Raw genomic sequence first — 25,606 nt, 5'->3', positions numbered from 1 at the left:
TCCCTGAAATAGACTTCACCGTGGGCCAAACCATTTTGACAAAAAAATGGGGGGGGGGGGCATTTGTGTCATCATACTTGTTGGAATGTTACTTACTAAGTTAGATCTTTTGAGGTTTACATTCAGTGTCATGGTTGGTGAGGGAACTTTCTGAGTTGCCTTTTAAAGTATTTCTTTAATCCAACCTCTGTGCTGGGTAAACACCCCCCCCCCCCCCCCCAAACACATAATGCACCCTCCACACACACACACACACACATTTGGGGAGAGATTTCCCACCCCTTGGCTTTCCCCCATATCAGTGAGGTTTATATATATTGTCCATTGTGTTCAGTCAGGCCAGGACAAGAGTTTAGCTACACCACGGCCGCAAGCAAAACCCCACACTGAACTGAAGAGAAGCCAGACAAGAGGGGACACAACACCCGACACTGAAGTGAAGAGAAGCCAGACAAGAGGGGACACAAAACCCCACACTGAAGTGAAGAGAAGCCAGACAAGAGGGGACACAAACCCCCACACTGAACTGAAGAGAAGCCAGACAAGAGGGGACACAAACCCCCACACTGAAGTGAAGAGAAGCCAGACAACAGGGGACACAAACCCCCACACTGAAGTGAAGAGAAGGCCACACCACAGGCTCAGAGGTGAGTGGTACTGTACTCATGCGGTGCTGTGCCTGCACTTCCATGCGTGCTTCCCAGGGGTTTTTGAAAAGGAGGGTGGGTGGTGGAGGGGAACAACCACATGTCTCACACAGGTCCTTGTCAGTAACAGGCCTCTGCAGGGGCACAAACTGTTGCCCAAATAAGGAGGGAATGTGAGAGACTTAAAGCCTGAGATAACATGTGGCCGGTCATTTGCTCAAGAGGACACAGGCAGAAGGGTAGGAATGAATGAAAAGGACTCACAGAAATGTTTCTATTTTTATGTTTTTCCTGGCTTACTGACTTGTTTTGTGTAATCTAGTGCAGGCAGTTTGCAGAACTGATATTATTTCCACAAATGCACAACTTTGAAAGTTACTAGAATGGTGACGGTCAATTTGGGTCTGCCTAATTCTGCAATTGAATTCTGACTTCTTTAATTCTGCAGTATTGTGTGTGTGTGTGTGTGTTTGCATGTATATGTGTGTGTGCTGGGGCTTGTTTGTTTTAATTACAATTTTTCCCACATCAATTTGGCAAAAATTAAAAGATTTTGTTGATTCAACAATGTAAAAGTTACACATACCAACTCAGCATTGTTGACTCATTAATTCAGTTGACATTAAGGCGTGATAACTGTGATTCTGAATGGGGCCTTTTGTGAATGAGTTGCATCAGTGTTTGGGGATTTCCATACAATCACGTGATTGTTCACGCCAATGAGTGTTATGTGTCTGCGGTTGTTGTGTTTATCTGTGTGCCTGCATGTGCTACATTATAACTGTACTTTGTGAGTGTGCGTGTGTGTTTGTGTCTATCGATGTTTGTGTGTGTATAATGTGTGTGTCTGTGTTTGCATGTATATGTGTGTGTCTGGGTTTGTTTTAATGACTATTTTTTCTCCAGATGGGTGACCCAATCCAGTTAAAAGATGAGGGGAATAAATGCTTCCAGGCTGGTGAAGTTGACAAGGCCATTGAATGTTACACCAACGCCATGAAGACCTGCAAGGACAAGAATGTGCTAGCTGTCCTCCACCGGAACAGATCAGCCTGCTACCTGAAACAGGTAACGCCACAGAACTATGAAGTGTACACACACACACACACACACACAGGCACACACACACACAGGCACACACACACAGACACACACACACAGGCACACACACACACACACGCACATACACAGGCACACACACCCACACACACACACACATGCACACACACAGGCGCACACACACGCACACACATATATACACACATACAGGCACACACACACGGGCACACAAACACACATCTACACACACACATACGGGCACACAAACACACATATACACACACATACGGGCACACACACACACACACACAGGCACACACCTGCACACACACGCACACACACACACACACACATGCACACACCTGCACACACACGCACACACACATACACACACACACACGCACACACACGGCACACACATACACACACACGCGCACACACACACACAGGCGCACACACACACACACACACGGGCACACACACACACACATATACACACATACAGGCACACACACACACGCACACACACATACACACACACAGGCACACACACACACACGGCACACACATACACGGGCACACACGGGCACACACACACACATATACACACATACAGGCACACACACACACGCACACACACATACACACACACAGGCACACACACACACATGGCACACACATACACGGGCACACACGGGCACACACAGATGCGCACACACACACACACACACACACACACATACACACACACGGGCACACACATGCACACACAGATGCACACACGGGCACACACACACACACACACACACACACACGTAGGTTCCGAAAGTCTGAGACCACATTGAAAATCTGGGAGGTATTTTTCATGTAATCATGGAAACAAACAGAAAGTTTTAGGATTTTGAAAGAAGTTTTAGGATTTTTAATTTTAAAAGAAATTTAATTTACTGCAAAGCTACGCAAGAAAAACTTGAAGACCAAAGAAGAGAAAGGAGTGCGGCACAATCACCTGACCTCAACCCCATTGAACATTTATGGGGGCACTTGAAGACAAAAGCTAAGCATTCAGTAACATCACAAGATGCTCTTTGGAACATATACCCGGTAATGCTGGGATAACATGGATCAGCAGGAGTCCGTGCCAGCTTGAGTGCACATTGCTGTTAAAACTGGGACATACCAAATACCACATTCATGTAGATTTTTCACAGATTCAACTTTTCACTCAAATAGTTATGCTGATAATATAGTTAGAAATGAAAACATATGTATTAAATTAGTAAGGAATGCAAAATAGAAGCATTTTCACTGGTGGCCTCGACACACACACAGACTCACACACACAAACTCAAACACACACACACACACACAGACTGAAACACACACACACACACACACAGACTCAAACACACGCACACACACACACACACACACACACACACACAGACTCAAACACACACACACACACAGACTCAAACACACACACACACACACACACACACACACACACAGATTCAAACACACACACACACACACACACACACAGACTCAAACACACAGACTCATAGGCACGTCCACACACAGGCACACGCACAGGTAGACATAGGCACACTCGCTCACACACACACACTCATAGGCACACATACACACACACAGGTGCACATAGGCACACACACACGCACACTCATAGGCACACATACACACGCACACTCATAGGGGCACATACACACACACTCATAGGCATGCAATCATGAGGTGTCTGATTCCATTGATGGCCGTGAAGCTCCATGCCTAATTTGCACAATTGTATTTATGTTGTGTCAATAATTGCGATTGGATCAGATTTCACATCTCTCATATGACAGAGGAAAGGCAACATTGGATATCTCCCAAATAACCTGATAAAAAACCTGATTTTGCTGCAGATCCTCTGAGCACGCTCTTTCCCTTTTCTCTCACAGTACTCTCACAATACTTTCATTAATGCCTGCTTCTCTTTTCCCCTCTCTATCCCTTTCTTATTTCCCCATCTCTATTCCTCTCTCATCCCCCTCTTTCCCTCTCTCAAAACACACCCTGTTTCTCTCTTTTTTCAGGAGAATTATGTGAAGGCTGCTTCAGATGCTTCCAGAGGTGGGTATAACAGTATAAAACCCAAACCCCAGTACGACCACACTAGGCAGTTTTTCCACCTGGGTCCTTTAGGGAGAGGGGTATCCAGTGCCTGCATTTTCCAGTTTTCCCGCTTTCCTGTGAGGTGTCGCTGTGTCTGTGTCCCAAAGCCCCTCGCAGACTTAAACTCAATTGCAGCGGTAGCATCTTTAAACTGGCCCAGGTGTTGTGGAGGCCCGCCGCGTTAACACGGCGCCGTCTGACTCCCGGTTTCCGCTTTTCTCCCGTGAGCAGCCATCGACGTGGACGCCTCAGACCTCAAAGCCCTGTACCGGAGGTGCCTGGCCCTGGAGAGGCTGGGGAAGCTGGACATGGCCTTCAAAGACGTGCAGAGATGTGCCACCATCGAGCCCAAGAACAAGACCTTCCTGGAGACTCTGAGGAGGCTGGGAGCTGAGATCCAGCAGAAGGTCAGGGGTCAGGGGTCACCTGTCGCAGACGGCTAGTGTTAGCATCACAACCATTATTCATGAATATACGCATATACACCGATCAGCCACAACATTAAAACAACCTGCTTAAACACGTTTTTTTTCATGATTATAAACGCTTTAAAATGTGTAATTTCTGTGTAATCATGTGTAATCATTCATTATATGATATGTGTACTTATATAAGCAGATAATCATAATTTCAAAAGTTAATTTTTTTAATGAAAATGGAAATATTATAAGCTTATTGGGAGGCGGGGGGTGGTGCATTGTTTTGTGATGGAAATATCTTGGTACTTACTGGCGTTCATGATGACATCTATCTCAGCAGATGGTCCTGGACCTGTAGAATTTTTCATATAAAAAAAAATTAAGACCACCTGCCATATATTTTAAAATACATAGCATCTAATCCTATATAAGTGTATACACTCACACACACACACACACACACACACGCTGACTTCACGTACAACATTTTACATAATTTTTAACACCACACAGACACACACAGCTCAACCCAACAACCACCACACTTTCACTCTCAGAAACACACAGACACATGCATGAATGGAGTACACGTGTTGCCTGTTTACATTTGTGTGTCTGTAGTAAGCGTAAGTGTATTATGTGGTGCCCTTTTAAAGTGTTTTTTAAGTGTTTTATGACAGAGTGTAAACAGTGATGTATACACTATGTCAGTGCAGTGCCCTTGTGACACCATAGCATGTCTATGTACAGGTTAAAAAAAACAAGGGTGATTGCACACTCAGAGCAAAACAGGCAGAACCTGTGCTCGCCATTGCACCCACATAGTAGTATTAATAATAGTTACTATAATTACTATAATAGTATAATAGTAATAATAGTATGTTCCTCACTGATGACAAATCTCCCATGTCCCTGCAGCTGAAGACAACATTTTCCACAGACTCAAGGGTTCAAAGCATGTTTGAAATCTTGCTCGATGACGAGATGGATAAAGACAAGAAAGAAAAGGTTGGCAGGAAACCGCACCCGTATTTGGCTGGTGTTCGTTCGATTTGCACATACCCGGCTCCATTTTGCACTAGCCCTCCATTTTGTTGACTCTCTAACTGGCACACGAAGTAGAAACCGACAGAAAAAGATCTGTTCTAATTTGGGTTTTATTTTATTGTTATTTTTGACAAGGCAGCAATGCCTGTTTTTCCCACCAAGATCATGATTGTTACTGGTTTAACACTCTGTGCCTGCCCTGTCACTCCAGGCTGCCAATAATCTGATAGTTCTGGCCCGGGAGGACGCGGGGTCAGAGAGAATCTTCCAGAACAACGGCGTGCCGCTGCTGCAGCAGCTCATCGAGACGGGAAAGCCAGCGATGATCCTGGCAGCCATCCGCACCCTGTCTGGAATGTGCACAGGTCACAGAGCACGGGTGAGAGAGAGAGAAAGAGGGGGGGAGAGAGAGAGACGGGAGAGGGAGAGGGGAGAGAAGGGGGAGAGAGAGAGGGAGAGAGATTGATTTTTAACTCCCATTTATGTAAACATAAACGAACAATAACCTTCCATTCAGAACAATGTTTCTAAAAGAAGCTTCTTAAAAACCAAGAAAAATTTTTATAGAAACTAATTCAATCACAATAAAACCATAAAATGCAAAAATCTCTAATTTGTCAAAAAACAACTTCACGATGGAAAAGACACCACGGCAGCACAGTCTCTGTCTTGTTTTCTTTAAACATGACGTTTGTTTTGTGAGCTTGCTCTTAAAAAATAATTGCCAAAACTTAAATCAAGTTTTGTTTTGTCAGCCGTTCTTAAGAAAGTAATTTGTTCTCATCACATCGTACAGCCATACAAACTGTTCTGCAAACTGCCAAAGTTTGCAGCACACGAGACTTCCTGTCCTGCACGGTTCATACGTGAACTGTCCTTGACATCGATAGCCCACCCCCACAATGCCAGGCATCCTGCCCTGCAAGCAGTTGTCTAACAAAGAGGAATCATAAAAAATGAATCATGCAAAACATGGTGTTATCCGGTATTTTCCATCTTTTCTTAAGCATATACATTATTTCATTCAATTCAGGTTACATATGGGTCACTATATTTCTAGCACAAATGATCAGTTAATCAGTTTGAAAATATATAGGCATACTTAATCGTACTTTAACAATTGATTAAAGTCCCCATCCCTCCCTACCTCCCTGTGAACCTTAATTGTTGTCTCTGTGACTTGCTTTGTGTATCGGTATTTTTAGTTGGCTAGGGAAGCAGTGTTTGGATAGTTAACTTTGGTGACTTTTGCTCTGTTTGTTTGTTTGTAAAAAAAAAAAAAAAAAAAAAAAAAGCCCCTTGTCCTTATCTTTGTTGTACAGGTAGCAGTTGAAATTGTACTTACCTCTAGGGTCTTTCAGCGAACTTATCCCTGGTTATGGGTATGCACTTTGTTGTACGTCGCTCTGGATAAGAGCGTCTGCCAAATGCCAATAATGTAATGTAATGTAAATGGTGGTTTCTTGCATTTCCATAAGCTCATCTGTAATGAATGACATAGGTTCATTGGATTACATATTCTACAGTTGACACTGTGGTTTCTTGCGTTTCCATAAGATTTAATGATATAGGTTAATTGGATTACATATTGATTATATGAGTAAATAGGCAGCATACATGTGATATACATTGATTATAGGCTGCATACATATTGGTATACTTTTTGGCATGAAGCTTTGAGAGTTTTGGAGGAACCAACTTGCTCAACTTGATGGTTTGGTCTGATTTTGATTTGTGATTGATTGTTTTAAAACAGGTGATTTATTGTCTTAACATGAGGCCAGAACATCTTGTTCTGTGAATTTTTCCTACACTATTTACAACACCCTTCCCCTCCCTCCCCAAAACCAGACAAATAGAAACAAAGGAACCTGTTTTCTGGACCCTGTAGTAGTCATTTCCTGCTCTGAGCCAGGCTGACCGCATTTTCACAGGGTCTCTAGATTTCCAAACAAAGGGCACCAGATGTGAGAGAGAGAAAATGTCTTTGTTCTGTTTATGTAGAGTATGTTCATAAGCACAGATTTAAAATCAAAAAAGGAAAATGCACACATTGTTTAGCAAAGTGCAGACCTAGGAATCTTGAATGCAAAAAAAAAAAACACTTTAGGTGGCACACTCTTTGTTCTACTGCGGAGTTATTATTTGCCAACATATATGAATCATATGCTCAGATTTATCATGTTTCCATTGTGGTTTGTTCAGATTTACTGGCACACAGAGTTTTCACACGCAGTTTCATTTTGACACAGGGCACCCACATTACAGTCAGAGAGCTGCGAGAGAGGCCACAGCCATCATCCACCTGATGGGAATCAATAAACTGTGTGTTTTATGCTCTCTCGGGTCACAGGCCACAGCCATCATCCACCTGATCGGAATCGATAAACTGTGCAGCATCATGGCCGTGGACAACGAAGAGATCGCCCTGGCAACCTGCAACCTCTTCCAATGCACCTACGACTCCCTCTCCGGGAGTGACAAGAGGCTGTACGGAAAAGAGGAGGCACTCGTCCTGGGTACGCAAGCGGGGTGGGTGGGGGTCGGGGCGTGGGATTGGGGGGTGCGGGAATTCTCCGTTCCCGCCGTTCAGTCGGGGAACCGTAAGGAGGTCCGTGTGCAGGGTTCGGCCATTGTGTTCCCACGGCGATTCAGCGGCCCATGCCAGCCAGCTTCCATTCCGTTTCCGTTCTGTTTCCATTTCCGGGGCAGCAGAGACGAGAATCTGCCAGCTAAATATTTGGAGCATAGTGCTGCAGCTAAAGATTTTCCTTGTGCCTTGTATTTTCATCTTGGACTGTCACATTGCATTTTTAGTTATCTTGGTGCTGTAGTTTAACTATTGTTAATATAAATTTTGTGTCACACCATGCTTCAAATTTGACATACTTCCTGACTTGGCCTATATTTATCATGTGAACCGGACTTGAGGTTCATAGCTCTTGGCAAATGATACTTCCCCTTATCTAACCTTTTCTCTCGCTCTAACGTCACGGTGACGTTGCCATAATGGTGCAACAATATCCCCAAACCGCAGACTCAAGTCGCGACCTGAAGACCATCCTGCTGGCTCTGCTGGAGATGATCAGCAGTAAGAAGGTGTCGGGACACGGGCGGGACCAGGCCCTCAACCTGCTGACCAAGAACGTGCCTAGAAAGGACAAGAGGGAGTCCGACCACTCCAAGACCCTCTTTACCATCGACCATGGTCAGTGAATCTGCTCGTATAACACACTGATACACCACACCGATGCAACGCACTAATATACCTCACTGATCCAACCCTTGGATCAGCGCCCCTCACCTCAGTGCTACGCCCGTGCTCCCTCGAAAGAGGCTCAAAGTGACTTGTGAATAAATAAATGCATGCATGAGTGTGTGTACGTGTGTGTGTGTGTGTGTGTGTGTGTGTGTAAGGCAGCTTCCTCTCAGTTCCTGTGTCTCTGTGCAACAGGCCTGAAGAAGATCCTGATGGTGTATGTGTATGTGTGTGTGTGTGTGTGTGTGTGCGTACGTATGTGTGTGTGTGTGTGTGTGTGTGTGTAAGGCAGCTTCCTCTCAGTTCCTGTGTCTCTGTGCAACAGGCCTGAAGAAGATCCTGATGGTGTATGTGTATGTGTGTGTGTGTGTACGTATGTGTGTGTGTGTGTGTGTGTGTGTGTGTGTGCGTAAGACAGCCTCCTCTCAGTTCCTGTTTCTCTGTGCAACAGGCCTGAAGAAGATCCTGAAGGTGTGTGGTCAGGTCCCTGACCTGCCTGACCAGCTGCCTCTGACCGAGAACACCCAGCTCATCGCCAGTGTGCTGCTCAACAAACTGTACGACGACCTTCGCTGTGACCCCGAGCGAGACAACTACAGGGACATCTGCGACGAGTACATCAAGTGAGCACGAGTTAACCTTTCTGAGTTCGCTTTTGAAATGGAGATCCTCACTTTCCATTTTATCCCTGCCTGTTTGTCTGTTTGTCTCAGGCGAAAGAGCCAAGAGGCTATGCAACCATTCCCTTCCTCCAGGATATATGGGGCTTTCTGAATTGAAATTGGAATTTGAATATGAAGAAATCAGACATCCTTTTTCTGTCTACTTCCACTGTACAATTTCCTCCCCACAAAAAAGGCCAAGTTTTTCCCCCAAGAATTAAAGTAGAAAAACAGCTCTTCATCATAATAATTATTTTCCTCATTGCAAGATCCGAATGATAATAAACAGCTTTCCAAATTTGAATGTCAAGCTAGTTTTCCCAACAATTAAAGTAAAAAAAGATTTTAAAAAAACAAACAAACGCTTTTGTGCATTTAGATTAAACACGCAAATTCATCTTTGCCGTACGTAGCTTGGTTACAGATAGGAAACATGCAAACAATCTCCTTCGCCCGTTCTCCTTCTCCTTCTCCAAAAAAAAGGGGGAAGTTTGACCCCAACGACATGGACAAGAACATCCACGCTATCAATGCGCTGTCGGGGCTGCTGCAGGGGCCCTTCGACGTGGGCAACGCGCTGGCCGGGCACCAGGGCGTTATGGAAATGATGGTGGCTCTGTGCGGCTCCGAGCGGGAGGTGGACCAAATAGTGGCTGTGGAGGCGCTCATCCACGCCTCCACCAAGATGAGCCGCGCCTCCTTCATCATCACCAACGGCGTCTCCCTGCTCAAGGACATCTACAAAAAAACCAAGAACGAAAAAATCAAGATCCGAGCGCTGGTGGTGAGTGACGCGGGGCCCCGCCTTCTGGGTCCATCCGAGGCCTGCGTTGTTCAGTCGCCGCTTTAGAACACGGAGGTGTGCAAACATTGCTTAGAAGAATTGTCAAAAATAGTTTTTAGTGAAGGGCAAACTCACTAAATGCCTCAACCACCACCGATGTGCAGCACCCACTAGGGTGATGCAGCAGCAGCCATTTTATGCCAGAATGCTCACCACACATCAGCTGAGGCAGAGAGGGAGAGAACAATCAACAGTGATACAATTAGTAGATATCTTTACAAACATACAGTATATTATTTTGTTTGTTAATATAACTAAGTCAATGAATGACTTAATTGCGCTGCCTAGTCTGGTTCTAAAATGGCTGCTCATGAGCAGTAATAACGGTAATATAACCCCCCCTGCCCTGGCTCTTCTGCAGGGCCTGTGTAAACTGGGCTCTGCGGGGGGAGATGACTACAGCATGCGGCAGTTTGCAGAGGGCTCCACGGAGAAACTTGCTAAACAGTGCAGAAAGTAAGTATGACTCATCATCCTGGTGTGTGTGCGTGCACGCGTGCGGGTGTGGCATACAGCACAGAGGAAATGGCGGGAAGACTGAGCCCCTTGTGAAACTGAATGGAACTTAATGTTTGTTTTCTGTCCTCAGTCCTCCTGTTCTTATGACCTTGGGTGTTCTTTGATCTTTGACCCTGTCCAGGACTGTATCCAAAATGGTTGACTAACCATTTTGTTACTAGTTCCAGGAGAACCACTCCTAGTTCCCTAGATGGTGGACTAACTAAGGCATCATCCATTTGCTAGAAATTAGCTGGCCAATTTTGTCTATCTAATTGGCTAACTACGGTGTCAACTAATTTCCAGCAAATATCAGGTGCGCTCCAGGATTACATTCAGATTTAGTCACTGACCATTTCTCTTCATGTGAGAACATATTTCCTCCCCAGAATCCACAATGAAAGGAATACTTTGTACTGTAACAGTGTTAGTGTCACATACTGTTTTCTGAAAAGTGAGTTTACAGTCTGATTGGTTCCCACAGTATAAATTAGCATTGTGCTAAAGGTGTGAATTGTCTTGAACATGAGATTGTGAATTGTCAGAAGCAGTGACCGGACATTGCTTCTGAAAATTCACAATCTCATGTTGGCAACACTCAAATTGGAGGAGACGATTCAAGTGTTGCCTACATGAGATTGAGATTGTGAATTGTCAGAAGCAGTGACCGGACATTGGATAACATGCAAATTATCACTTATAGCAAACATTTTACAGTAAAAGTTTGAGTTTCGATTCAGCCCCAAACCCCAACAACAGTACGTGACTGAATAGGTTGTTCTCTCTTAGTCTCTCTTGGGGGTTTGATTTTCTCGCACCCTGTGTCGATGAACCTTTCTTGTTTTACGGTTTTGGGTTGGGCGTCAGGTTCATATCACGTTGAGATGCTAATTTCCTTCCTTCTCTGCACATGGCAGGTGGCTGTGCAACCCAAACATCGACGTGCGGACCAGGAAGTGGGCGGTGGAGGGCCTGGCCTACCTGACCAACGACGCGGATGTGAAGGACGACTTTGTCGAGGACGAGCCCGCCCTGAGGGCCATGTTTGAGCTGTCAAAGGTGCCGTCAGACCAGGGGCGCATGACGCACTTATCTTTACAGGGATCGTAAAAGGCGAAGTAAAATGGGGAAGTGAAATGATTTCTCTGTGCAGATGACCCAGTACTGTGGTCAACCATAGACCAAGGGTTACAGCAACATTATGTATCTCAAACAAAAAATTACTCCAGCAAATAAGATTACTGGACAATAGAACAATTAAAGGATGAAAAATATCAATGAGAAACAAGTTATGTTTCATTATGAATACAGAAACCTCATAAACCAGTAGAGCATCACAAATAACAACAATGGTTGAAGCAAACCATGATGATGAACTCACAGCACAAAGTACCACTCAACAGAGGCCTGTAGCCTAGTGGCTAAGGTACATGACTGTGACCTGGAAGGTTAGTCCTCAACTAGGTGGATGTGAAGGACAAGCCATGAGATGTTTGAGCTGTCAAAGGTGCCATGAGACATGAAAGGGGAACACAATGCATATTGGTTTACAGGGATTGGCTACCCACAGGGCCCACGACATAGATATTGTCCGGGGTTGTCTACACGTGGAAATGTATTTTCTCCTCCTTGCCTGGCAATTTGTCTGTGACTCTTTTGTTTAAAGTCACTGACATTCTTTAGTGACCAGAGGACTGCAAACATCGGCACATGCATGGCAATAAAACAGAGCAGTTGTTCTGAGATACTTATAGGTTGACCAAATAACATGAACGGTACATTCAAAAGTGACTATGTGCTGCATATGCCATAAAACCATACAGGTTATCAGCTGATCACACATGAAATTCATGAATTGATTTATTAAAAGGATGACCAATATCAATTTCTCTTTCATCAGTCGCCTGACAAGACCATCCTATATGCAGTGGCATGTACACTGGTCAACTGCACCAACAGCTACGAAAAGAAGGAGATCATTCCGGAACTTGTTCAACTGGCAAAGTTTTCCAAGCAGCATGTTCCTGAACAGCACCCTAAGGTAAACTAGGCCTTACACCACTCTCTCCTAAAATAACTACATTCTGGGTAATTCTGAAAGGGCACATGATACAGGACATATTCTATGCCTTCTCCCAGCTCTGGCCATATTTGGATTGTGCAGGCAGCTGCCATTTAAAGGGCTGGAGGTCACACGCCGATTGTTTCACCGAAAGAAAGTGGAGAAAAAGGCGAAGGAAGCATGTGTAGCCTCTTTGTTTAACTGCTCCTCTGTTCTGTGGTAACTATGGAAAATGCACAAATATTATTCATTTCCTGCAGATAACTGGAGGTCATATAGAGCATTTTCGGTTGACAAACTACATGTGATACAATTCAGGTTCAATTAGATGATTCTTGGAGATGGGTGGGGGAATTCAGGTTATGTTACTGCAGATCCAGACTGACTTGCATGGCAGGTTTTGTAAACATCTGTACACATACAGCTGGCTGTACTGTATATTATAGCCTGTTGTTTAAGTGCCTTCCCTCGAGGGTGCACTGGCTGTGCCAGTTGAACCTGCAACCGCCGGTCTTTAGCCGCTACACTAGACTTTCTTTCACTTTAGTCCCGCGTAGAGGCGCAGTTGTGAAGCGTGAGCGGTCTTCAGTCTTCCTGTGCGAGATGAATGGCCCTGTTCATGAGATTACAGGGGCGGGCTGTGTAGATTTAATGGCGTACATTAGTCTTGTTTCAGGGGTGGGAGGTGGGGGTGGGTGGGTGCAGGAGGCTGCGATAATTACCCCCTTCGTCTTTTGCTGGAAAAGCCCGGAGCAGAGTTAAGCACCCCGCTTTGTCAGTTGGGCCAGATCTCCCATCTACCCCCCGAAATCTCTGAGCAGGGGCTTGTCCAATCACCTGGGCCTGTGGACCAGGCCCCTCACTATGGTTACAATTCAGGCTCTTCACATTTTAAGAACCCTTCAAAAAAAGAGTCGCTGCTGCATTCTTCACTCGACGTGACGTGGATTTGTGTCACGCTTCTGCCCTCAGGACAAGAAGGACTTCATCCAGAGCAGGGTGAAGCGACTGCTCAAGGCTGGGGTCATCTCCGCACTCACCTGCATGGTCAAAGCGGACAACTCCGTCCTCACCGACCAGACCAAGGAGATGCTTGCTAGGTGAGGGAGAGAATCCGTTAAATCACATAACACCATTTGTTTATTTAGGCATTTGATGAAGGATTTCAGGTTATGTAACTTTGCTGGAGGGTGTAGTGGCTGTGCCTCCACCTGGGATTTGAACCTGCAGCACACACTCTCACACGGGCACAACGGAAGGAATCGCTTATCATTTGTGTGAGGACTCAGGACTTTGTGATTGAGAGGTTGACACTGAGCGGTCAGGATAAAGTCTGTGTTTGTCTCTGAAATGGGCTATAAAAACTGCCCAGTCACTCACACACACACACACACACACACACACACACACACACACACACACACACACACTTTTGCACACACTCTTCCAGGAACATAAACCAAAAGTAGCTATGTAACATATACACATAGCTTCATAGAAGCTCAAGTAACAGTAATATATGAACCCTTCTGCCTCTGTCTCAATAGGAAATAGTGTAGAAATGTGTACATTATGCATGTGTAAGGGTAATTTTCTTAATTGATTCTTAATTGACAATGTGTGTTAACATAAAGATATGTGATTAAAGATAACCTTTTATTATTATCCTTATTCCTATTCGACCACTTTCTGTATGAAGTGTTTAGAAGAATCTTTCTTTATCTCTCCTAGCAGGCAGACAGCCTTTCACATGGTTAAAAAGCTAGCCCTGGGAGTCACTAAGTCTCTTCCACAAAGGACTCACTTAAAAGGCTGATTTACTTGCTGATTATGCCATAAAATTATCTGCTGATGTTGCTGCTATTTGTTTATCTTACTCCTTTCGTACAGGGTGTTTCTAGCCTTGGCAGACGACACTAAGGACAGGGGGACCATTGTTGCTCAAGGAGGTGGTAAAGTGAGTGTCTTTGAGTCTTTGAAAGTCTCACTGTGGTAATTTTCCACTCCGCCAGATCCCCAGCACCACTCTCTGGCCCTGCTCGGAAGTCCCCCCCCACCATACTCTGGGTGCCAGAAATCACGTACACATTTAACCCTTGAAGAACATTCTAAAACATTACAAAAACCCTACTCTTTGAAGGATTAAACAGCTGCCTGCACAACAATAATAATTTGCCCATTAACTTAGATTTATTTCTCCTTTATTTAATCAGGTGAGTCCCATTGAGATGGTTATCTCTTTACAAGGGAGGAGCAAGCAGAGATTACAACATAAAATTCAATACAATACAAAAGCACAGCACAAATTACACATTCATACAAGTAAAACAGCTGCAGACCTTTTTTTAAATGTTTTTAAAATGGCCCACAGGGATGGCTTGATCCAGTTTGATATTTGATATACAGGACCAGGGAGCATAAAAGCTAAATGCTATCTTCCCAAATTTTGTGCACAGATGAGGGATAGTAAAAAGTGGCAGGTTCTGGGAGCAATTTCATCTTTAGCATTTTGACAAGGTTGTCAATGTGTGTTTTAAAAGTAAGCTTTTCATCCAGCCAGACTCCGAGGTATTTATAAGTAGACGCCTTGTTAAAAAAACTTCCCATCAGTGGTGGAGTGGTAGGCAGCAGCAGGCTGTGAGCCTGACCTGGAGAAATGCATAGCTCTATCTGACTTTAAATCCAGTTTAAGATCCCTAAAAGCAGCCTGCCCTGCATAGAGTTAAAAGATTCTTGGAGTTCTTGGACAGTGGCTGAGGTGTAGTCAGGTGAGCTGTCGCTGTTGTGTTTATTTATGAGGATAAACAGCAACAGTGCTGCTGTTTGCTGTCCAATTAGAAACCCCTCAGATCGTTGCTCTGTGCACGGTCTTCCCTGGGGATTTCCTGCAGAACCTGCCTAACCTGCGCATTCCTCCCCCGCATGGCTGAAATATAATTAACATTTTACATTTGTGTCATTTGGCAGACGCGTTTAATCCAAAGCAATTTGCAAGTACAAGTGTAATCTCTCACACAGGCACTCATTCCTCTGGCACTGGAAGGGACAGAGGCCGGCAAAATCCGAGCCTCCCACGTCTTGGCCAAAATCGCCGCCGTTTCCAACCCTGAAATGGCCTTCCCTGGAGAAAGGGTAGGTTATGTTGACTACTCCAGCAGTGAGAAGGTTCCGGCTGCAGCCCCTCCCTGCCTGCCACACCTGTCTCTACTTTCCCTCTCATCTGTCTCATCAACCTTATTATGCTATATTCACTTCATTATTGTGTGTAGTATTTGCCATGCCTACATGATGTTTCATGCAGCAAAGAGCAGCATTCTTCATGCACCGCAAGCAGAAAGCAGAAGTGTATACACACACACACACGCACAAACACTCACACACAGGAAACAGGTATGTGTGGGTAATGGAAGCTGGGTTCAGGATGCTGTCTGACCCCACTTACTTTCTTCTCATGGTTTGGAAACAGCGTGTGGAAGAGGTTATGTAAGGTCACACAGGAGATCCTAAACTGAGAATGGGCAGGGCTACCACATGTTATGGGCCACTCCACTTATCTGGGCCAATCATCACAGTTTGCTTGTGGAGAGATGCCTGTGTGAATCATTACAGTTTGCTTGTGGAGAGGTACCTGTGTGTGAATCATCACGTTTTGCTTGTGAAGAGATGCCTGCGCATGAACTGGATTACAACGACACATCCTGAGAACAGCTGCAGAGGAGCCCACAAGCACTTCATGCTCAGATTAGTTCAGCAAACAAGCAACAGCTTTACATCCTCAGACACCCCCCACCCCACACACACACACACACATACGCACACACACACACATGCTCGAGGACACACACACACACGCTGGAGGACACACATATACACACATACACACACACTCTCACACACACACACACACACACACATACACACACATACACGCACTCTCTCACACACACACACACACATACACACATGCTCGAGGACACACATATACACACACCTTTTCTCTCACGCTTTACATACAGTCTCCCTCACACAGTCAAACTTCTCTCTCACACACACACCTCGGATTTCAGGTCTTTTTATATTTTTCACCTGCAGCTCCCTCAGAGAGCAGTGCTGGTAGCCATGATTTGTGGTGGGGACCTGTCTCAATGGCCAGGCTGTAGTTTGAGTCTGTACTTTGTCAAGGTTGTTCGCAATTTTTAACAGTCACTGTGGTCAGGTAATCTGCCATGGTGTACTATATTTTAAGGGCCAGATAACACTGCAGTGCCTTTGAGCTTGATTTGATTAGCTCTCTCTCTCAGGGATGTGGGAGAGACAACCACAAACCTGTATCACAAAGCAAGATTACTGAGTTAGATGGATAACTGCACTAAGTAAAATCCTGAACAGCTCTTTTAACTTCAGTCCGTGTTCCAGATTTGGGAGACTTCCGGGTTTTACTAAGTGTAGTTATCCAGCGAACCCAGTAACCCTACTCTGTGAAACAGACCCCTGGATGCAGAGTGAATGTTGCTGGATCTTAGCACAGACTATCTATTCCGTAAACTGTGGGTGATTTTTAGAAACATTTAGAAATATCACTGTGGTGCTGAGCATGGAGCATGTGTATAATGTAAGAAGAAAGTAAATTCAACTTGACTCAGCAATGTGTGCCAGTGAACTGAATCTTACTCTACTTCCTCTCCCAGGCCGTCTGCCTCATGCAGTAGGAATGCGCAGTAGTCCAGCAGCTATTCAGAGCTTCCCCATCTCCCACAGTGGTTGATAGTTAAGGCGGACCTCCTTAAAATAACAGCATAACCTGTCTAATATTTCACTAGTTATTAGGTCATTGTTTTCTCATGCTATTGCGAAACCAGGACTTTTGCACATCTGTTTCTCAGTACATTTATGAGTAGACGAGTGTCTTTTCAGAGTATGTAAATTCAATGAACAAGCGGACCAGCTACCTCCCATTCTGTTCATGCACTGCCTCTATCTGAAAGAATCTTCTGCTCAGCCAAGACTTACATTGTGCCGTGATGGTTTAGGGATAGCTTTAATCTCAGTTATTACAGACACACACAGATTTTAACCTGAAAAGAATTATTACTCACTGTGTTTAGTTAACCCTCGGTAACTTACACGCAAAATAAATTCCATTTAATTCAGATTGCTTCAGTATAATTACATTTTTTGTTCACTTGCCATTTGTAGCTACTGTTGTCCCCTCTCTCTTTTTCTGTACAGTTCAGTATACAACTGTACAATTATACAATTACAACAGTTAAATGAAGACTTTTAATAATCTTTTGTTCCCCTCTTATACCCCTCCACCCCTTTCCCCAAACACATGCACTCAGATTTATGAAGTGGTTCGCCCGCTCGTCAGTTTGCTTCACCCCGACAGAGATGGTATACAGAACTACGAGGCTCTCATGAGCCTCACTAACCTGGCTGGACTGAATGACAAACTGAGGTGAGTTATGATCAGTGTCTCCCTTCAGCTAAACACTCGACTGGTGTTAATAACTACTGTCAGTTAAACAACACTGGGCTGGTGTTAATAACTACTGTCAGCTAAACAACACTGGGCTGGTGTTAATAACTGCTGTCAGATAAACAACACTGGGCTGGTGTTAATAATAACTTCTGTCAGCTAAACAACACTGGGCTGGTGTTAATAACTGTTAGTAACAAGCATCCTCATTTTTTAAACTGGGTTTTAAAGCCCAAAACTGCAAGTAGGCTTGGGTGAGTTTCTTATGTTTCACAGATAATTGAATGAACAGCGACCTCTGTCACTGAATTACAGGGTGAAGATTTTGAAGGAGAAGGCTCTGCCGGATATAGAGAACTACATGTTTGAGGAGCACGACCAGATCCGACAGGCAGCCACGGAGTGCATGTGCAACCTGGTGGTGTGCAAAGAGGTGAACGGCAGCTGATTTAGCCTCTGGCTACAATGCCAACATAGGACAATTTGCATAGGAACACTTACTGTAGTGTCACTGTTACTGTGAGACTGTGGGCATGCTGCCTTTGTTTGGAGTTGTTCTGTGACATGGCCAGATATCCTGAAGCAGGAGGCCCACACAGCTTAAAAGGCACAGCACTTCAATACGATACACTTTAACGAAACAGGTAAATCACTTCAACATCACGAAACAGGTAAATCACTTCAACATCGCACAACAGGCACAGCACTTCAACATCACACAATAGGCACAGCACTTCAACATCACACAATAGGCACAGCACTTCAACATCACACAATAGGCACAGCACTTCAATATCACAGACAGACGGCTGTCTGTCCAGGCAATAGGAGGAGTTATACAGCTGGATGCAGCTACATGCCTGTGAGCGTGTTTTTCTTGTTCTGGTTTCATGATACGGGCTGCTGCCAAATTAATGTAATGTGTGTTCTACGGACCCAATGCGGTTCTCATTGTGTGACCATGCACCGCCCCGACCAGGTTCAGGAGAGGTACATGGAGGACGGCAACGACAAGCTGAAACTGCTGGTTCTCCTGTGCAGCGAGGACGACGACAAGCTCCAGAGGGCTGCAGCTGGAGCCCTCGCCATGCTCACCGCCGCCCAGAAGAAGCTCTGCACCAAGATCACCCTGGTGGTATGTGCCCCCCCCTCCCTCCCCCATTACTTTCAGTTGGACTGGGTACCATTTATGACGCTGTTTGTGCAGACCAAGCTAATACTGCAGCTGACAATGTAGCATAATGGTGAGAGAACCAGGCTTGGAAGTCCAAGGTCGTAGACTCAAATTGGAGGTGTGGCAACCCTATATAAACGTGAAAGTCGCACCCGATAAAAGCATCCTCCACACGTAAAATGTAATTGCAACAGAAACAGGACTGGTATATCGGGTTAGGGCAGACTGGTATATTCACGTTTTATTTTGGATAGAACACATTTTTGTTTTTGGGTCCCACAGAAGTAAGACCCATATGCAAAAGGTCTGTAAAAATCATAGATGTTGATTAGTATGTTTCACTAAATGAAACATAGAGAGAACATAAGTACTGTGTACATTTTTTTACATAATTCTGGCCACTTTTATATACACTCGGTGAGCACTTTATTCGGTATTTATTCAACTTATTTTTTTGACGTATTGGTCTTCTGCTGCTGTATCCTATCCACTTAGAGGTTTAACACGTTGTGTGTTCAGAGATGCTCTTCTGCAAACCACTGGTTATTTGCGGTACTGTCACCTTGCTGTCAGCTTCGACCAGTCTGGCCATTCTCCTCTGACCTGTCTCATTAACAAGGCATTTCTGCTCACTGGAAGGTTTTTTAAAATTATTCTCTGCAAATTCTAGAGTCTGGCAGATCATGGCCGATTACAGACAGCTGCGTGGAGAGCTATCTACGTTACATTACATTACATTACATGAATGGCTCTTATCAAGAAGTCACTTCCTGGCCCTGTGAGTGGGAGGAACTGCAAGGAAGTTTGGTTTCGCGAATCGCCGGGGAGCTTGGTTCCCTTTTTCCACACAAAAAAAATCTAGTGCTCATTTGCACTGATCCTGTTTGACCGGTTTTGTTTCAGTGGGCATTTCGCCAGGGAGTCTCTCTCCCGCTTTCTGTTATTATATCCCTCCCTTATTTCAGTGGTTATCCAACTTATCGTTGGTAACTTTGTGATCCCTTCCCGGTCGCTCTTGGTCTCCCACCCCTGCTCCCTTACACTAATCAGTGTATGATTTTTACAAACCTTTTGCATGTGGAGGGTGAAGAGTCTCTTTGGAAAGGGTCCACTCATTTAATTCATCTTAATATCACCAAAGCCCTCTGCTCAATATGGCATATCCACAGATTAGATCATGTATAAAAAATATTGACCCTATTTTAATAACCCATTTTTTGAGGAAAAATAATGCCTTCCATCTTCTAAAAAGAATGCCTGTCTTCACCCGATTATGATACAGTTGTTGCCTTATTTTAGGCCTGGCATTATGCAAATAGCCTTGGGGGTTGCACATTTGCTGCCTTCCATTGAGCTGATGTTGTGCACCAGGGTTAATATAGGGTTAAGACCAACATGCTATGAGTGACAAAGTGTTCCTCTGCCCTCCTCACCCCCCACAGACAGTCCAGTGGCTGGAGATCCTGCAAAGGCTGTGTCTCCATGACAACATTCAGATCCAGCACAGGGGCCTGGTCATTGTGTACAACATGATGAACGCTGACCCGGAGCTGGCCAAAAAGTTGATCGAGAGTGAGATTCTGGAGATCCTGACGGTGATCGGTAAGCAGGAGGACAGCCCGAAGCGGCAGGAGGTCATAGATGTCGCCCGCTCCTGTCTGACCACCGCCATGGACCTTGGTATCATCAAGCCATTCAGCTAAAATGGAGGCGTCTCTGAAACCAGCAGCCGCCTCACTCCTGGAATGTACCACAACTCGGCTGCCTATCAAATTGATCCCCCGTGGTTAGACCACAAAGCCCGTTATCTCCACTGGAAATTGGCCCGCTTAAAAACAGGAAGTGTAATGGATCTGGACTGACTGAATGTTTTTATAGGTGAAGTCAAATATGGGTCTTTTGCAACTCACAAATCCATAAGACATGCGATAAGCTCTCAAATGTATTTACTTTTATTTTTTTCCTTTTCTATCTTATTTGTTAGGAAGGCCTTTGAATAGTTGAAAAAAAATATGCTATTGTTCTGTGTGTTGGATACTATTTAAAGACATTTTTGTTTCTCATTCTGAAGGTGTTTTTTATTTTGAAAGGTGTGTGTGTTGAATTAAGTGTATGCTCTGCAAAAAAAGAGAAGTGTTTGAGTGCTTGTGGGACAACACCTATGTCTGAGACAGGTGGGTCAGGGATGAGTTTTGAGTGGGTGAGTGGGTGAGAGGGTGTGGCAGCATGAGCACAGGTTTCTCTGAGCAAATGCCCTGAGGGAATGACTGATTATTATAACTTTGTGGCTGTTACAACCCCGGCTCAGGGAATATAACATAAGGGAAATGGACACAGTTAAATTGTTTGAAAATGCATAGATAACAGTGGCCTTGCACTCTTCTAAAAGATCTTTTAAAAACCATCTCTCTTCACTCTACTTTAATAAACGTGTGATACGGATAGCAATCACGCACACCGACATTCATTGTTTTTTGGGGTTTTCTCTTTTATTTTGTTTTGGTTTTGGAACTTGCTGCTTAACCTTCCTAATGTGTTAGAAAGTTGCCCACACCCTTTTTTGTTGCGGGTCAAATTTGACCCATGATTTATCTCAGCCCAAAACACCAAATACTTATTTTTTATAACCTTACTATGCATTCATAACCAGAGCTAACAATATTATTTAGTCATAAATTGTATTTTTATGGTCCCAAGACCACTTGTTTCCAGTTAAAAAAAGGTTTAAATATTTCCTATAGTGAAGACAACAGGTAATAATTATTATAATAGACTAATATTAGAAAAAGACTTTCTATAATAAATTGCTTGTGGGTTTTTTAGAACTTCATATTTGTAACCATAGTGACATCTGTGGTGTTACAGGTCAAAATCGACCCGTATAGATCTATGTTAGAAGAAAGGTCAAAAGTCCTTTATTTTTCATGAAACCAAACTTTATTTTGTTCAAAATAGCAAATTGAACATGATCATGAACAAGATTGTGTGTGTGTGTTCAAAATAACACATTCAAATTGAACATTGAACTGGGACAAAATGGTGTGTGTGTGTGTGTGTGTGTGTGTCTGTGTGTATATGTGTGGGTGTGTGTGAATGTGTGTATGTGTGTGTGAGTGTATGTGTGTGTGTGTGTGTGTGTGAGTGTATGTGTGTGTGTGAGTCTGAGTGTGTGTGTGAGTGTGTGTGTATGTGTGTATATATGTGTGTGTGAGTGTGTATATGTGTGTATGTGTGTGTGAGTGAGTCTGAGTGTGTGTGTGAGTGTGTGTGTATGTGTATATATGTGTGTGTGAGTGAGTGTGTGTGTGTGAGTCTGAGTCTGAGTGTGTGTGTGTGTGTGTGTGTGTATATATGTGTGTGTGTGTGTGTGTGTTCACATGCATGAGTCACAGTATGTGATTGTTTGAGTGTGCTCCTTGCAGATGTATTTCTCACATCTGTGGCAAGTGGTGCTGGTTTTTCTGTCCTTGTCGTCAGGGCAGGACTGGCACCTTCTTGTTCCCCTGGCATCCCCTGGCTGGTTCCTTGTGTGGGTTGCTGGTGTGGGTGTAGCATGAAGCTCTCACCTGAAATTGGCGGAGCAGGGGTCCGGAGAAGCCACTGTCCTTTTTCAATGTGGGGATTCACCAGAGAAAGAGAGAGGGTGTATGCATAATGTGGTTGCCAATTAGGCACTTATCTACTGTAACTGACTCAGAACATCTGATTGCATTGAGAGTATTTATGTCCATTGCATACTTGTATTTCTGTGGACATAAATAAATCATTTATCTGTGTGTGAGAGAGAGAGAGAGAGAGAGAGAGAAAGCGAGAGAAAGAGAAAGGGTGTGTATGTGTGTCTGTGTGCGCACGTTCAAGTTCAATTTCAGTGTCAGTGTCCATATTCTGTGAGAAAGGTTTAGTTCCTGTGGGGGGAGGGGTGCCAGCGGGACTGCGAGAAAATAATGGTTCGCAGTGAAAGACCCGAGAGGGAAGTATAATTTCAATGGCCACCTGCACAACAAAGATATGGACCAGGGCCAATTTGATCATCAGAATTTCTTTTTTATTATTTTTCTTTTTTAATAATTTCTTTTTTATTATTATTATTATTATTATTATTATTATTATTATTATTATTATTATTATTATTATATTTTATCATCATCGTAGTACCGTAGGACAGCTTTTTCAGAATTTATTTAAATGGTGACAAGTAGTTTTGTTGTGTTAATGTGGCTGTTTTTGAGGTTATCATGTAGCCTTGAAAAAACATATCTTAAATTGAAATGTGACAAAGACAATCATTTGACAAGCAGTCTGAGTGACTAAGCGTTTCCAGTCCCTGTTTTCTCCCTAGCCATCGAAGAAAGCCTGAAGTCAGGGAGTGGTGGAGACAGAGCTACACACTCACATTGCAGCCAGGAAGTGGTGGAGACATTTCTGAAAGCAGCCATTTTGAGAGCTTAGTCTCAAAAGCCTGGACCATCCCTTCCCAGTTTTTATTAACCCACTGCTCTGCTGCCAGATATACCCCTAGAAGCTTAAAACCCATTTTGTTCCACTGAAGACCTTGTGGTAATTGAGGGGGCATGTCCTGTCCCCACTGGCCACACTGTACTGCCTCACTCTTACCCCAGTTAACTCTGGCAGAGGAAGCTCTCTGATAAGTACTGATACTGTCTGCTAAGGCCTTAACATCCCTCACCAGAACTGCAAAAGCTGACATGTAAACTGGTTTATTAAGGCCTGCCTGAGGTGCACAAACCCCCTGTGATTTATTTCTCTGCAAACACAATTGAGGTGTGGTTTAAATTTCCATGTAAAGCCTTTTATGGTTTCAAGGTCATTCGTGATGATTAACTGAGAAAAATAATTGAATAATTTAATTATTCTCTGCAAATTCTTGAAACTGTTGTGTGTGAAAATCAGCAGTTTCTGAGATACTCAAACCACCCTGTCTGGCAGAGTGTAGAGCTGTCCTGACAATGGGCAGCCCTGGCCAATTCCCCAAATGACCAGTACCAGTGTACTTAGACCACCCCCCCCCCCCCCCCCCCCACACACACACACACACACTTTATGAGACAGGTGGCATCACTGTACAACATTCCAGGCACAGAAAGAAAATATTTCCCAAAACCAAAGGCAGACAGCACTTTAAACAGATAGACATGATCAACTTTATCAAAGGCTTTTTCCTGGTCAAATGAAATGGCTCCAAAGTTTAAGCCACATCAAGCAAACAGATCTAGCATGTCTCTTATAAGAAAACGATTATCCAGCATAGATCTCCCTGGTACACCATAAGACTGGTCCTTGTGCACATCAGCACAAATGTGTTTTTTAAGTCTATTGGTGAGACACTTTGCTATTGCCTTGTAATGGGTAGAAAGTAAGCCTGAAGGCCACCAGTTCTTTAGCTCACACAGGTCACCCTTTTTGGGCAAAAGGGACAGCCCCGCACGTCGACAGCTTAGAGGTAGCTCCCCCGTTTCGACACACTCACGCACAACACAAAGCACATCCATGTCCAGGAGCCATTTGGGATATTGCTTTTGACAATTCCTCGTATGTTATGGGAGGGTGCAGTTCAGCCCTTTGTGTTTGTGTCAGCACAGGGAGCCCCTCTAATAATGTTTCAGTGCACAGATCATCACATGCCCCACACAACATGGAATAGAAATGGAAGGCTTCACCCCGCATTTCTGCTTCAACAGAGGTCACGTGACCGAACACTTGTAGAAACAAGAGCTGGGGGCATCCATTTCCCTCAGCATTTCAATTCCAGCTCTTACTAGAGCACCATTCGCTTTATGCTATAAAAAAACACCCATATCCCTGCACAGCTCTATCAGATTCTGCTGGAGTCCCGTCCTGTCTCTCCGCACTAGCTCACTTTCAATGTCCCTGATGCTTATCTCCAAACCTGCTAGCACCCTCCTCCATTCTGCTGACGTATACTGCTGGCAGAAATGTCTTATATGGGCCTTACCGGTGTCATCATTGACTAATATAATCAAATTCCGCCTTCCTCAGCCTCCTCCTGGCCCAAAATTCCCCACAGCCAGAACAAAAGGAGGCATCATCCAGAGGTTTTACATCAAACTTCCAGTATGTGCTGTAACCAAATGTGTCCAATCCATGTGTCCACCAATGTGCTGGCTTGCACTATATTTTTTAGGACTCGCACAGGTCCAAGATGTGGCTCAACCCCACTCCTGTCTCTTCTGAAGTCCAAAGTGCAGTTCTAGTCCCCCACTACAACCAGAAATACCTCAGGACTTAAACTGGCTCGCTCC

General features: G+C 44.3%; 1 protein-coding gene across 2 annotated transcripts; it reads left to right on the top strand.

Annotated features, from left to right (window-relative positions):
• The first annotated feature begins 311 nt into the window (after positions 1-311).
• On the top strand, positions 312-21,391 carry unc45b (unc-45 myosin chaperone B). Of its 2 annotated transcripts, none has more exons than XM_061259415.1 (20): positions 312-647; positions 1,554-1,715; positions 3,803-3,839; positions 4,113-4,288; positions 5,219-5,308; positions 5,559-5,726; positions 7,701-7,866; positions 8,385-8,555; positions 9,058-9,229; positions 9,752-10,052; positions 10,474-10,568; positions 11,528-11,669; positions 12,511-12,651; positions 13,645-13,772; positions 14,563-14,629; positions 15,691-15,804; positions 18,015-18,130; positions 18,467-18,584; positions 19,131-19,286; positions 20,768-21,391. In XM_061259415.1, exons 2-20 carry the CDS (start codon positions 1,554-1,556, stop codon positions 21,026-21,028), a joined length of 2,781 nt encoding a protein of 926 aa, XP_061115399.1. In that variant the 5' UTR covers positions 312-647; the 3' UTR covers positions 21,029-21,391. The 2 variants fall into 2 exon arrangements, with proteins under 2 accessions (XP_061115399.1, XP_061115400.1); XM_061259416.1 differs by lacking the exon at positions 312-647 and adding an exon at positions 778-886.
• Positions 21,392-25,606: the final 4,215 nt, after the last annotated feature.

This window comes from Conger conger, chromosome 11, assembly GCF_963514075.1.
Source record: "Conger conger chromosome 11, fConCon1.1, whole genome shotgun sequence".
Lineage (NCBI taxonomy): Eukaryota > Metazoa > Chordata > Actinopteri > Anguilliformes > Congridae > Conger > Conger conger.
This window is presented reverse-complemented; position numbering and strand designations above follow the sequence as displayed.